This window comes from Hemiscyllium ocellatum, chromosome 6 (genome assembly GCF_020745735.1).
Source record: "Hemiscyllium ocellatum isolate sHemOce1 chromosome 6, sHemOce1.pat.X.cur, whole genome shotgun sequence".
NCBI lineage: Eukaryota > Metazoa > Chordata > Chondrichthyes > Orectolobiformes > Hemiscylliidae > Hemiscyllium > Hemiscyllium ocellatum.
The window spans coordinates 103,666,459-103,681,164 of NC_083406.1; the positions used below are offsets into that span (position 1 = coordinate 103,666,459).

Sequence of the window (14,706 nt, forward strand, 5' to 3'; positions counted from 1 at the left end):
CGCGGTGCCGCATGGGTGCTGTAGTCTTTCGCGGGCCGGCAAGGGGAACAGATGCGTTAAGGAGGAACTACAAGCCCCAAGGTTCCATGCGGCATTGACTTGGCGAGTTCCCCGCTGCATTCCCCCCCCCTCCCTCATCCCAGCAGTCAGCGGGCGGGAAGGTGAAAGGTCGTGGTTAGTTGACGTCGACAAGATGTTGTGCCTGTGTCCCAATGTAGTGGGGAAGGGGATGTTCTGGTGATCGGAGAGCGGGGCGCGACATTTGTACAGGATTAGGGACTCTGTGGGCGGGCGAACGAACCAGCGAGGGAGGCTCGTCCTTGTGTTGACTTCCCGGCGGCCCAGTGATGCCGAAGTATTATGAGGAGAAGGAGGAGGACGGCAGAGCGTGTGCCGGGGTCAGGGAGGACCTGAGGAGCTGCTTACTGGAACATGACTGTGTGCTGAAGGTGCGGAACGACACCCAAACCTTCAACACTTTCTGTTTTTTCCTGCTCCTCGGATGCCGATGGTTTCTCTATCGTTCTAAGGATGGCAGGAAATTTACCGTAACACTTATATGGCACTGAGTGTAAGGCTGTACAACTGAGGTTGATAATATGTTAGAATAATTTCTTAAATTATAATGTGATAAGAATCACATTGGGTGGCACAGTGGTTAGCACTGCTGCCTCACAGCGCCAGAGACCCGGGTTCAATTCACACCTCAGGCGACTGACTGTGTGGAGTTTACACGTTCTCCCCGTGTCTGCGTGGGTTTCCCCCTGGTGCTCTGGTTTCCTCCCACAGTCCAAAAATTTGCAGGTTAGGAGAATTGGCCATGCTAAATTGTCCGTAGTGTTAGGTAACGGGTAAATTTAGGAGAATGGGGTCTGGGTGGGTTGCGCTTCGGCGGGTCAGTGTGGACTTGTTGGGCTAAAGGGCCTGTTTCCATACAGTAACTAAATTTGCCTGAACACAGGTGAAAAGGTATGTGGCCTTTTTGGTTTTGTAATTGAAGTCGTGGAATACAAAAAATAGAAGCAGTGCAAAAGCAAATGACTAGCTGTGCTGACAATATTCAGTAGGTAACTGTGCTGAATTATTCCTATGACATTATTCAGTTCTGGACATCGCATATTTTCTGACGACTTTACACCAGGGACCTGGAGCTTTGTTACATAACCCCTTTCTGTGCCCCATCCATTGTATGATTCAATGGAGCAAAGCAAGACTTCCTGAGTGCAAACTGTGAGCAATTTTGTTGGTACACCTTTGGAAGCAATACCCAGCTAAATTACTCCCAAAATGCCAATAGTCAGTGGACTAGCTCTCTTCATGTCTTATTTAGCAAACAGACAAATCTAATCCAATACACCTAAATTTTAATTCCTTTGTATTTCAAGTAGGAAGGAAAGACACCAAAACAGTGCCTAAAAGAAGGACATTGCACGGCATTACAACGTACTTTCTTTGAATGTAAAAGGTCAATGGTATGTATCAATCTTAAATAGCCATTTTTAGGGTTTTTTAAATCCATGACCATATTACGGCATCATTTTTGGAGGATTTCACAAAATTTCAAAGCACCTTCTTACAAGTTTTGAGTTGAGAGTTTAGTGATAGCCAATCTTCCAACTCTCTTGGATCTCATATAGCATGTTGATGCTTTTCATTTGGTGACTGTTGCCCACAAAATTATGTTGGTAATTCTGACATTGTAGCCCATGACAGATATTGAGGAATGACTTCAAAATAAACTCAGTGTTGGCCATTATTACCCCTCTGAAACTAGTTGTATCTTCAGGATTTAGCATGTGGCAGGTAAATTCCGGAAATGCTGAAGGTGATGGTCTGTTATTGTCAGCTTCACTATAGGCTGAATTGCCAGTCTCCCCCAACTACATAATGTGGTCACTCATAATGTGAAGATTTCCCTTCGCTCTAGCAAAGTTATTAGAAACCTATAACAGGTGTAGCCAAGTTTTTAACAGTGCATGAGTAGTAATTATTATTGGTCAATTGACCTGGGCTTGAAAAATAATTCTGTGTATGGATCATTACTAATAACTAGATATTTTTAAAAATTTCAAGATATTTTAGCTTCTTTCTCTACGTGTTATTTGTTTCTCGATCTTTATTTATCCCTTTAATTGATTTTCCTGCTACACTTGGTCACATGTTTTTCGGATTTTTAATGTGATTGTACGTTTTTACAGCCTGATCACATTACTGTAGCACCCTAATCATGATCCCCATTACAGACTGCTACAATCTGCTGCATGGCAGGAAAGTCAAAGTGCTTGTCTCAGACATTGTTGCTTTTCTTAGCAGCACTTTATTTTGAGGCACTTGCTTTGCCGCTCACTGCGAATTCCAGATTTATGACTTGGCATGGTTTTGAAAAGTGTGAGACAGAATGGGATTGATAAGGAAATGATAACTCAGGATAGTGCAGATATGTTCAATAAGAGTGTTGATCTTCAGGATACTGTCTCAAAATATAAAAGGCTTATTCTATTGGTACCTTTTTCAATTTATAGTGCAAAAACAAGTTGGGAATTTGGAAGAAACTAATGGAGTATAATGTTTCATCATACATGAAAGATATGACTGTACTAACACCTAATTTGTCCCAGTAGCTGCTTCAGCATTATAACATTGCACTTTATTAATGTCCAATTAATTTTGTTTTAAAGCTGGATAACAGAACTCGGTTCAGAGGAAGAAAAGGATATTAGCGATTCAAATGCAATAGAGGAATACTTCAAAATTTAAGTGCATTGATGGCTTCAAATCAACATTTTGAATAATGAATAAAATAGTTCTCATTTGATTTAGAAAATCACTTCTCAATGTTTGTTCTTTTTGTATGAGAATTTAGTAAGGGGATCATTTTTAAGTACAACTGTTTGGATTATTTGGCTTCTGGAATGGCTTTAAGATTAAGAGGGAGAAAAATGATCCAGGTGTCTTTGCCATAAATTTCAGCAGTTGTCAGTTTCCTACATTAAACATAAAGCTGCTTATATTACAGGGAGAGGTATAATCACTGAAGAGCTTTAAGAAATTGGAATAAGACAATTTTGGGGTACTTTCCTGTATTGTGTGTAGGATAAAGTAAATGGAATGAAGCAAAAAACTTGTGGAGAAGGGCCATTGGGCTCAACATTAACTCCCCTGCTTTCCCCCCCCCCACAAAACTAATGGATTTTGCTGATATTCTAAAGCCAGAAAAGAATTCTAGGTAGATTGGGAATGAGAATGTATCTCAACATAGTATTTGCAATGTATCATTTTGCAATTAAAATAACTACAATCTTGATGAGTGTCATAGTTAAGTACTTTAGAATGTGTCACTTGTTATGTGTGAAAATAAATCAGTAAGGAGACTGGTACAATTGCAATATTTAAGAGACATTTGGATGGGTATATGAATAGGAAGGGTTGGAGGGATATGGGCGGGGTGCTGGCAGGAGGGACTAGATTAGGTTGGGATATCTGGTCAGCATAGACTGATTGGACCGAAGGGTCTGTTTCTGTGCTGTACACCTCTATGACTCTAAGTGGCACACGGCAAGGCTCATGAAAAAACACGTGAACTAAATGGCTAGTTCGCTTTTTAATTTGACTGCCCTATGGGTTTGATTGTTGACCGCTTTTTAAAATAATGATATAGGATCATTTATGATTATTTGAACAGACAAGATTTTTATGAATACATTACTAGAAGCTTAACAATGTAGTAAATGGAGCTTAAACATACACCTTACATACATCCAGCAATATCCAGTTGACATCACGAACTCACCACAGAAATATCTACAGCAATAATGTTATTCCAAGGTTTGAGTGCCTGGAACATGTTGCCAGAGGATGTGATGAAGGCAGACCCAATATCAGCATTCTAGATTAGACTGGTGCTGGAAAAGCACAACAGTTCAGGCAGCATCCGAGGAGCAGGAAAATCGACGTTTAGGGCAAAAGAAGCACCTGGACGAATACATGAATAGGAAGGGGATGGAGGGATACAGATCCTGTAAGTGAAGACAGTTTTACTACGGAAGGACAAAATGTGTTAATGCAGGCTTGGAGGGCTGAAGGGAAGTTCCTGGGCTGTATTGTTCTGTATAGCTAAGTGCCTTAATTTTAATAGAAATGCCTTGCAAACAATAGGTCACATATTAGATTACAGAAACAGGCCCTTTGGCCCAAGAACTCCACACCGACCCACCGAAGCACAACCCACCCAGACCCATTCTCCTACATTTACCCCTTCACCTAACACTTCAGGCAATTTAGCCTGGCCAATTCACCTAACCTGCACATTTTTGGACTGTGGGAGGAAACCCACACAGACACAGGGAGAATGTGCAAACTCTACACAGTTGCCTGAGGCAGGAATTGAACTCGGGTCTCTGGCGCTGTGAGGCAACAGTGCTAGCCACCGTGCCGCGCACATATCTTCACATGCCTATTTAAAAGTTTGCCAAAATTCAATCTGATCCATTACAGCCTTTCCTGTTCAGCGAAATTTGGGATTGTGAAATGGATTTCTATATCCTTCAATCCATTAAACTTGCTGTGGCATGAGACCATACTCATATCATCCACATCAATGCGTCCTTCCTTCCCCCCCCCCCATTATTCCCATGTTCTTTAATATAAATGGTATTTAGAAGTCTGTCAATTTCTATTTTAAACAGACTCAAATGACTGAGCCCCTGCAGCCTTTTGGGTAAGAGAATTTCAACAATTCACAAACCTCCGAGTTAAACGTTCTCTTCGCCTCAGTTTTGAGTAGCCAAATCCTTCTCTGATATTGTGTTCACCTGACTATTCCTTTAGGTATTTTGTAGGTTTCAATTAAATCGCCCCTTTAGAGAACACAGACCAGGCTTTGCCAATATCTCTTCGTAAGCCCTGCCATTCTGTGAACATGTCTGGTGAATTTTCATTGCATTCCTTCAATAACAATAATAGCCTTCCTTAGCTAAGGGGACCAAATCTACTCGCTAATCCAGGTGCTGTCTGTCTGGTATTTTATACAACTAAAGTAATATTTTACCATTCCTGTACTCTCATTATCTTGTGATGAATACTTAACATAATATTAGCTACCTGTATTGCTTGCTGCACCTGTATGTTAGGCTTCTTTGATTTATTAATAAGGATGCTCAGGTCACTGAATATTTACCCTGTTCTCTTACTATTTAAGACTTTGTACATCTGATCTTCCTACCAAAAGCACACCATTTTTCTACATTACATTCCTCTGCCATGTTCTTGCTCACTCACTCAGTCCAAATTTTTTTGAAACTCCCATTTCCACCTAGCTTTGTGTCATCTGCAAACTTGGAAAATATTACATTGGTTTCTATCTCCAATTCATTGATGTGTTTTGAACATTTGAGCCCCCATGTCTGGATCCTTGTGGTACCTTGCTCGTTGCAGCCTATCAATGTGAGAATGTTTATTCTTACTGTTTTCTGCCTTTTCTCCCTAACCCATGCCAGTATAATACCTCAACACATGCTTTAATTTTGCTAAACCATCTTCTGTGGGGCCCTTTATCAAATTCTACAAGTTAAAGTATACTTTTTCCACTAACTACTCTTCACTAAACCCTGTGAATTCTGTTGATATCCTCAAAGGTGCCCATTTTGTCCAACATGATTTCCCCTTCACTCATCCATGCTGACTATACAAATTAGATCATTATTACAAATGTCATTTATCATGTCCTTCATAATATATTCTAGCATTTTTCCTACAATTACTGTAAGACTGACAGGTCTGTAATTCCACATTTTCTCTCTCCCTTCTAAAAACTTTATCTTTCAATTTGCAGGTAGCTCTCACAACCTATAGCATTTTGGAAGATGATCACCAATACACTCACTATTTCCACAGCTACCTCTTTCAATATATTGTGTTGTGGAATATTAGACCACTTACCAACTTCAATACCATTCATCCACTCAACCTTCACAGACATACTAAATTCCTTATATTTTGCATTTTCCCAGGTTCTTTAAATCTCTAATTCTGGGAGATAACTTGTATCTTCCTCAGTGAAGATACTAAGTAATGATTTGGTTTCTCTGCCATATCTGTATTCTCCATTATAAATTCTTCTAACCCTGCTTGTTTGTCTGTCTTAGCCAGATGTTTCTTTTTCATGCATGAATAGAAACTTTTATACTTCATTCAATGTCTTTTGCTGGCTTACATTCATACTCTGTTCCCTTTATTAGTTTCTTGGTCCTCCTTTGTTATATTCTAAAGTCCTTCAACTACTTCGGTTTGTTGCTATTTCTATTACTTTATAGGCCTCCTCTTAATCTTATGCAGGTTTTAACTTTTTATTTGTCCTGAATTTATGGACCACTGCATTGCAGTGTTATCACATCAGAACCACCGCATGCTCTGCATGCAAAACAGCTGGAACTGTTCATTATGCCTGTTTTTCTTTCATGTCTAGCTAATTGGAATGGCCATTCCTTTCTCAATAAAATGATGCTGAAGCCTCATTTGTGTTAGCACATTAAAATCATGTGCCTAATAACTTTTTTATTTGCCATGACTGAATTGCCAATTAGCCACATGTGACACTGGCTAATGTCTATCGGCACCATAAGTACAAAAGTTCCATAAATCCTTTGGTTGTGTTGAGGCTTTGATAGCATCCAGGAAATGATACACTGAAATACATTAAACAAAATAAGAATGCTTATGTAAGAAGCATATGACAAGAGTAAGTCTGTGTCTGCAAGCAGTGAGACCTGATTAACAATCCAGCTTGAGTTAATACGTGGTAAGTGTCATTCACACCATAATTGCCAGACAATGACCAATAAAATGTCACTCCTTAATGGTCAACAGTATTATCATTACTGAATTCCCTGCCATCAACATTCTGGGGTTGTTATTGACTAGGAATTTAGTTGACCAGGTACAAGAAAAAAGTCCAGGTATTCTGTGACAAATTAGGGGTAGGGCAATAGTGTAATGGTATTGCCACTAAACTAGTAAGCCAGATACCTAGGTAGTGCTTGGAGAACCCAGGTTCCGGCCCCTCCATGGCAGTTAGTGGAATTTGAAGTCATCGAAGTCTGGAATTAAGTATCTAATGTTACCAATGTAACCCCTATCAATTGTCAATTTTTTAAAAAAATCCATCTTGTTCACTAATGTTCTTTAGGAAAGGATTACTGCCACCCTTACTTGGTTTGACCTTAGTTGGCTTTTACTTACCTTGTGAAATGGCCCACCAAATCATTCAGTTGTATCAGCTACTAATAAAGATCCAAGAAAGGAATGAAACTGAATGCACCACCTGGCCTTGTCTAAGACACTGGAAATCACAGCAGCAAACTCAGCTCTGTCAACCCTGTAAATTCCTCCTGACCAATACCTCGGGACTTGTGCCAAAACTGGGAGAGCAATACTAGTCTAGTGATAATACCGCTATGCCAACATCTCCCCTATCGCTAATCTTATTTATTTTATGCCAATTTGTTTTTGGCTTAAGTAGCATTTACATCACATTTCCATTGGCCAGGGCTAATCCTGTGTTGGAGAGGCCTGGAAAATTTCTGTTAGTGTCTCTGCTATTTGAATTAGGTTTATTGTTGAATGTACTCACATGGAGTACAGTGGAAAGTTTACAAGTCACCAGTTATGGCATCATTTTAGTACAAAGGTACCTAGATATGGAACATTGGTCCGAAGCAGAAAAATAAAACAAAGTTAAAACGTTTAGCATTACAATCCTTCTTTGTAAAAAGTAGAAAAACAAAGAAACACAGTTAACAATCCAACATCACAGTCTGCTCTGTTCTATTTCCTCCCCACTATTTGGAGATCTATAATAAATACCCAACAAGTCACCACTCCCTTCCTGTTTCTCACCAACCATGTAGATTCTAATTCAGAAACTGCATCTCGTTCAAGGGTTACCTTTGACTAAGACTGCTACATCTCCTTCCTTTTTACCACCCCCAACTCCACTACACTATCTTTCAGCCCGGAGATTCATTCCATTTCTGCTCAAATGAAGCCCATCTTTTCTGAATAGCTTTTCCCAAAAGTGTTCCTAATATCTCAAAAATCTAAACGCCTCCCTTCTACATGATCCCTTACGCCATGTATTTACCTCCCTGACCTGCCTTTGGCCAAATGGTGAAGGTCTGAGATTACTACCATGTAGGTCATATGTTTCAGTCAATTCCCTAACTCCTGAAACTGATCCTGACACATCTCCAAGCTGTCCCTCCCAATGAACCACAACCACTGGATGTTCACCCTCCCTTTCCAGAAGTTAATCCAACTGTCCTGTTATGTTGAACCTTTGCACCCAGGAGGCATCAGACCACATGTGACTCATAATCCTGGCTGCAAACTAGACTGTCTTTCCCTCAAACTACAGAGTCACCTTTCTAATCTGCCTACTAGCTTCTTGCTGTTTTCCCAGACTAGCCTTGGGCACCATGATATTGTGGTGTTCCCTGGAGTCAATAGCCCTGACTCAATTGTATTGCTCAGTAAATAGGCATCTAAAATCTCATACCTGTTAGACAGCTTCAAGAAGTCCTGGATTTCCCCAACCATCTGTCTTCTTCTCCTTTTCGGCAAATAGTCACCTATTCTCCTGTCATCTCTACCCCTCTCCCTGCCTGCCTAACACAATGTGGAGTGACTACCATCTGGTCCAACTGTTCCAGAAACCTCTCCTTGTGTAGCACACAATGAAGAGACACTGCTCCGAATCAGTCTATGTTGTTCAAGGGCCGGTCCTGTCTAGCACTTTGTGCAAATGTGACTGCCCTGGTTGTCTTGTGGATCCAAACCCCCTCACATTTTAAACACTGCACATATTACAAGATTTTCCAGAGTCCTGTCCTTTGAAACCAGGTCCTCTGTGATCCCCATCTCAGTTGTGGTGAGCAAGCCATCTTCTCCAAAATCCTCCTCAGTCACTTCTCACTGCCACTCACTGTTGGATGCTCTTCTTCCTGTTGAGAATCGGGTCATCTGTCATCCCCTCATTGGCATTTGTTTTTGACAATCAAAGTTGAGCTGTGATTTGGAGATGCTGGTGTTGGCTGTACAAAGTTAAAAATCACACAACACCAGGTTATAGTCCAACAGGTTTAATTGGAAGCACTAGCTTTCGGAGCGCCGCTCCTTGAAGGACTATAACCTGGTGTTGTGTGATTTTAAAAGTTGAGTTATTTCCACTCCTCTGCTTAGATATTAACCACTTTAGCCAGAAGAGGGCAGTAAATATGCAATTTATAACAAAAGCAGTCCTTTGCAGGTGAACATTTAAATGGTCAGCAGAACAGATCCTTCCATGAATATTAATGTAATTACAATGATGCAGTACAGACGAGGATCAAGCCTGTGATGAAATAATGCTGCAGAATATTGAAGTTTTCTATAAGGGAGCATCAACATCTCAGTGGCCCTCATTGCAGCTGTGTAAGGAAAATACACAGCAATTAACGTCAGTAAGAAAGTAAAGAATGCAAGGAACAACAATATGGTACTCTAACTGTGCTATCGTTTTGCTATGAAGTATGTTAAATCTGCATCCTTTTCACCAATATAACAGCACAGGGTTGCATCCTAAGGTCAGTGAAAAAAAGAGAGTATTATTTATTTAATAGTCAATTAAGAGAAGATAGTTGTGGAGAAGGGAGAAACACAAGTCCAATGGGGAAAGAACCTTAATCCTGAGGCCTAGATCTGTGCAGTCTGCAAAGTTTATCACGTAAATCTGTTCTCTGTCAGGTATTTTATAGTTAGGCTGGTAATAGAGCATTTATAAAAGGTGTGGCATTCTACTTTAAAAATGGTTGGGTAGTGTAATTGTTCTACATTTCTTCAATGTCAGGAAATGTAGATTTATCTAATGACTGAAAAAATCAGTTTTGTTGGAATGATATTTTCCATTATAAATATGTTTTCAGTAGTAAAGATTTCTTAAAATATTAATTTACAAGTTATTAATTGTAAAGTTACTTAATCAATTACATTGGCTGAATATTGTGGTTTATTACATATATATATATCATTTTAATTAAGTTATTGGATCACATAAACTTCTTGAGAAGCCAAATTAATGGGTTTTGCAACATGGTACACTACAGTTAAAAAAAGACTGGCTAAATAATACTCTAGAGTCTTGTTTCAGGCTACAGCAATGAAAAAAACTGTGTGAAAATAATGATTTAAAAGGAAATAAAATACTACTGGGTAGCACAATGAAAGGTATGTCATTTATAGTTTTAATAGTTTTAGAGTTTGGATTTCAACCAGTGACCTATGAGTGTTGGGCACATTTTTGAAGAATTTGGAAAAAAATCATCAGAGAGAGCCCTTGCCAGAACAATGACCTAATTCAGTATGTGTCAGAAAGCAGGGATGTCCAGAGTGCTAATGAAAGATTATTAGTACTTGGATTTTGACAGTGTATGTAAAATTGAGGGTCATTAGTCTGTTTTTGGTTCAGGAAAATCAAGGAAACAGCTAAAGAAATCCAGAGATTAGAGTTTTTGAACAGGTTTTGGAGAATGTGTAATTAGGATCAAAAACATACTATAGTTTTGTTCCTACAAAGAAGTGTCGGAGAGTCCAGGGAGCTCAATTACCTTGGTGTAAAAGCTTAGTTTGTGTGAATTCCAGATCAGGAGTGTTTAGTTCAAAATCTGCAGGTTATAGAAAGTTGCAGAAGCCTAAGCTCTTAGTTTTGTGAGTGTTCATGTAAGAAGACTTTATACTTAAGCGAACCAGTTCAGTTGAACTTAAAAATTTGAGATATGGGGTAATCTTTCTAGAATTGAATTTCTGTGAAATGATGGTGTTTGGAAGTAGATCGAAGATATTTAAGATTTTTCTAAACTAATTTCTGTACTTCTTTCATTGTGGTGCACAAGAAAGCCATTTTGCCCATCATGCTTTCACCAGTTCTATCACCTCTCCTGCTTTTCCCCATAACCCAGCATACTTTTCTATCCAAATATTCATCCAATGCCCTCTTGAATGTCTTAATTGAACCAGACTCCACCACATTTCCTAACAACTGGCTGTGAAAAAGCTTTTCTCACATCACTTTGCTTCATTTGCACAGCTGTTTAAATTTATGCCCTCTCATTCTTGTTTTCTGTTACATTATAGGAAAGATGTGAATGTACTGGGGACTTGCAAAAGCTGTATTCTGTCCAGTTCATGCATGGATTTGAAACATCTGTCAAATCTGCCCTCAGCCACTTTCTCTTCATGAGAAACAGCCCCACCTTCTTCAATCTATTTTGACAGGCTCTTGTGATACCTCTGAGCCAGGTGGCCTGGGTTCAATTCCCACCTGCTGTGTCATAATATCTCTGAAAGGTTGATTAGAAAATATCCATTCTCATAACTGAAGTTTCTCATTCCTGGAATCATTCTTGTAAATTTTTTCTGCACTCTCCTCAGTGCTTTCACATCTTTCCTAGGATGTGGCACCCACAACTGTATCCAATACTTCAGCTGAGGTCTAACAGTGTTTCGTACAGGGTCAACATTATCTCTTTGCTCTTGTCTATGCCCTTATTAATAAAGTCAAGAATACTGTATACTTTATTCTCTGCTCCCTCCACCCATGCTGCCACTTTCAATGGTCTGTGCAAATATACACTCAGGTCCCTCAGCATCACCTTTAGAACTGTATAACCTATTTCATATTGTATTTCAATGTTCTTCCAAGCAAAGTGCATCACTTCTTACTTATCTGCATTGAATCTCATCTGCAACCTATCTGCCCACTCCACCATTTTGTCAACATCCATTTTGGGTTCCACACTGTTCTCCTCACAGTTTATAATTCATTCAACTTTTCTGTCATCTGCAATCGTTGAAATTGTCCCTGGCAGGCAGATTGCAGATTACCAGGAAAAACAAGGGACCTAATACTGACCCCGGGGGATTCCTGTGCAAACCCTCCCCCAGCCATCAGTGTTGCTACTGTCCTACGACCTATAACTTTCCTCTCAAGTCTGTTGAGTGACATTGTTTTAAATGCCTTCTGGAAATCCATGGATAGGACATCAATTGTGTGACCCTCATCAATCCTTACAGTTACCTTTTCAAAAAATTCCAGCTAGTTGGTTAAACACAATTTCTCTTTTGAAATCCATGCCGACTCTCCATAAACAACTGTCATTTTTCCGTGTGCTTACTAATTCTATCATACATAATTATTTCCAGAAGTTTCCTCCACCAACAAAGTTAAATGAACTGGTCTGTATTCCTGGAATTATCTTTACAACTCTTTTTGAACAAGGCAATAATATTTGTAATTGTCCAGTCTTCTGGCACCTCCTGAGTCCAGGGAAGACTGTAAGATTATGGCCCGTGCCCATACAATTCCTACTCTTGCTTCCTTCAAAATTCTTGGATGAATTCTCATCTGAACCCAGTGCCCTGTCAACTTTAATTACCAACAATCTATCCAAAACTTCTTCCTTATTAATTTGGAACTTTTCTGGTGACAGAATTTCCTTCTCTGTCACCATAGCCTGGGTAGCATCCTTTTCTTTTGTAAAGACAGATGCAAAGTGTTCATTGAACACCTCAGCCACAAGCCCCTGCCTCCGTGTCTAAATCCCCTTTTGGATCTCTCATTGGCCCTACTCCTCCTTTAACCACTCTCTTACCATTTGAATGCTGAGAGAAGAATTTATGATTTCCCTTTCGGTTATCTGGTAAACATTCCTCATTCTGCCTCTTTGCTCCTCTTATTTGTTTTTTTTTAAATTAGACTTTTTTTTTAGATTAGACTTACAGTGTGGAAGCAGGCCCTTCGGCCCAACAAGTCCACACCGACCCGCCGAAGCGCAACCCACCCATACCCCTACATTTACCCCTACCTACACTACGGGCAATTTAGCATGGCCAATTTACCTGACTGTGGGAGGAAACCAGAGCACCCGGAGGAAACCCACGCAGACACAGGGAGAATGTGCAAACTCCACACAGTCAGTCGCCTGAGGCGGGAATCGAACCCGGGTCTCAGGCGCTGTGAGGCAGCAGTGCTAACCACTGTGCCACCGTGCCGCCCACGAAGTATCCACCAAGTAAACCTTTGGTGTTTCTGTTGATATTGATTGTTTACTTTTTACTTATTTCTTCTTTTGTAATAAAACCCTGTCATTAAATCATGTCTTCCAGCTACATGTGACTGTGTTGCTGTAAATGACCACCAGTTTAAAACAAAATGATGCATCAAACCTCATTTCATTCTGGGATCTGACTTGTTCTGTGGCATGGAATCATAACAACAGTTGTGTAATGCTTTGGAGGAATATTGTCTCTTTTACATTCTTACTGCATTTTCATGTTCCAAACTGCACTTCAGAATAACTAACACCTGCCACCCCCAAGGATGCGTCAACATTAAGTTCCACTCATACCATGAGTAACAATGGTGGAAAGTACTCTCTTTTCACTATGTGACTAGAATAGAAGTTAATTGATAGTAAATCATTTATATTTCATGGAAAATATGAGTTAAATGTAAATTTATAATTTTTAAATCGCTGTCATGAGTCACAAAGCTCACTTGGGTGGCATCGTGGCAATTCTATGAGCAATATAGCTTCAACCAGCTAGTTACTTTCAAATTGGAAAATTATAACAAAATAGTGCTGATCTCCATTTTATGTTTAACCCTTGCCTCAAGTTCAGGATGTGGAACTTCAGTTACAGACGGAACGTTTAGGAAGATTGGAACACAACTACTAGGAAAAGCTTTGAGATCCAGTTGTTGGTTCAAATATAAATTCTATGTGAAGATTTTAAACGTTGTATAAAATCAAGTAGGTAAATACTTACATCTTATTCTAACCACTGAACATTTGGGTAACATGATCTGATCACACAGTTTCAGCTTGAATTGTTAATTTAATGTCTAATGAACTGAGATGAGTTCTTTGAGGAGGTAGTCATGTACTTCATTTTGAGAGAGAGAGAGTAGCTTTTTATTTGTCATTTCTATCATATACAACTGATACAGTAAAAATGAGACAGTGGTCCTCCAGGACCGAGGGTGCTGCATGGGCAGCACAGATTGCACACTCATACACAGCATAAAGCGCAGAAGTGCAAAACACACAAGTTACAGTGTAATAGAAGAATGATGAATAATAGACATTTTTCCAGCAGTAATTCAAAGTCGTGCAAAGAATTTCAGATGGGAAAGAGTGCGATCATATTATGTTAAGGAGCTTGATGGCTTGAGGAAAGAAACTGTTGAACAGTATGGTTGTGAGAGACCAAATGCTGTGGTATCTTCTGCTAGATGGCAGGAGGGAATGAGTTTGAGTGAGGGGTGTGTAGGGACTTCCACAATGCTGTTAGTCTTTTGGATGCAGCGTGTGGTGTAAGATCTGTAATGGAGAGAAGAGAGACCCCGATGATCATCTCAGCTGTCCTCACTATCCATTGTATGGTCTTACGATTCAAAACAGTGCAATTCCTGAACCAGGCAGTGATGCAGCAGCTCAGGGTACTCTCAATGAACCCTCTATAGAATGTGGTGAGGATGGGGGTGGGAGGTGGGCTTTTCTCAGCCTGTGCAGAGAGTAGATACACTGCTGGGCTTTTTGGGCTATGGGGCTGGTGTTGAGGGTGCAGGTGAGATTCTCCACCAGGTGTATGCCAAGAAATTTGGTGCTCTTCACG

The 14,706-nt window shown here is 39.9% G+C and overlaps 1 protein-coding gene across 1 annotated transcript; it reads left to right on the plus strand.

Moving 5' to 3' along the window:
• The first annotated feature begins 145 nt into the window (after window positions 1–145).
• On the plus strand, window positions 146–3,302 carry LOC132816847 (cytochrome c oxidase assembly factor 5). Its single transcript, XM_060826825.1, has 3 exons — window positions 146–449; window positions 1,389–1,472; window positions 2,679–3,302. The coding sequence occupies exons 1-3, from the start codon at window positions 348–350 to the stop codon at window positions 2,718–2,720; spliced, it is 228 nt and encodes a 75-aa protein (XP_060682808.1). The 5' UTR covers window positions 146–347; the 3' UTR covers window positions 2,721–3,302.
• Window positions 3,303–14,706: the final 11,404 nt, after the last annotated feature.

Coding starts and splice junctions, on each gene's coding strand:
- LOC132816847 (XM_060826825.1), top strand. CDS start 348: ATGCCGAAGTATTATGAGGAGAAGGAGGAGGACGGCAGAGCGTGTGCC. Junction 450..1,388: donor AACATGACTGTGTGCTGAAG/GTGCGGAACGAC, acceptor TATTTCAAGTAG/GAAGGAAAGACACCAAAACA. Junction 1,473..2,678: donor TTGAATGTAAAAGGTCAATG/GTATGTATCAAT, acceptor TTTGTTTTAAAG/CTGGATAACAGAACTCGGTT.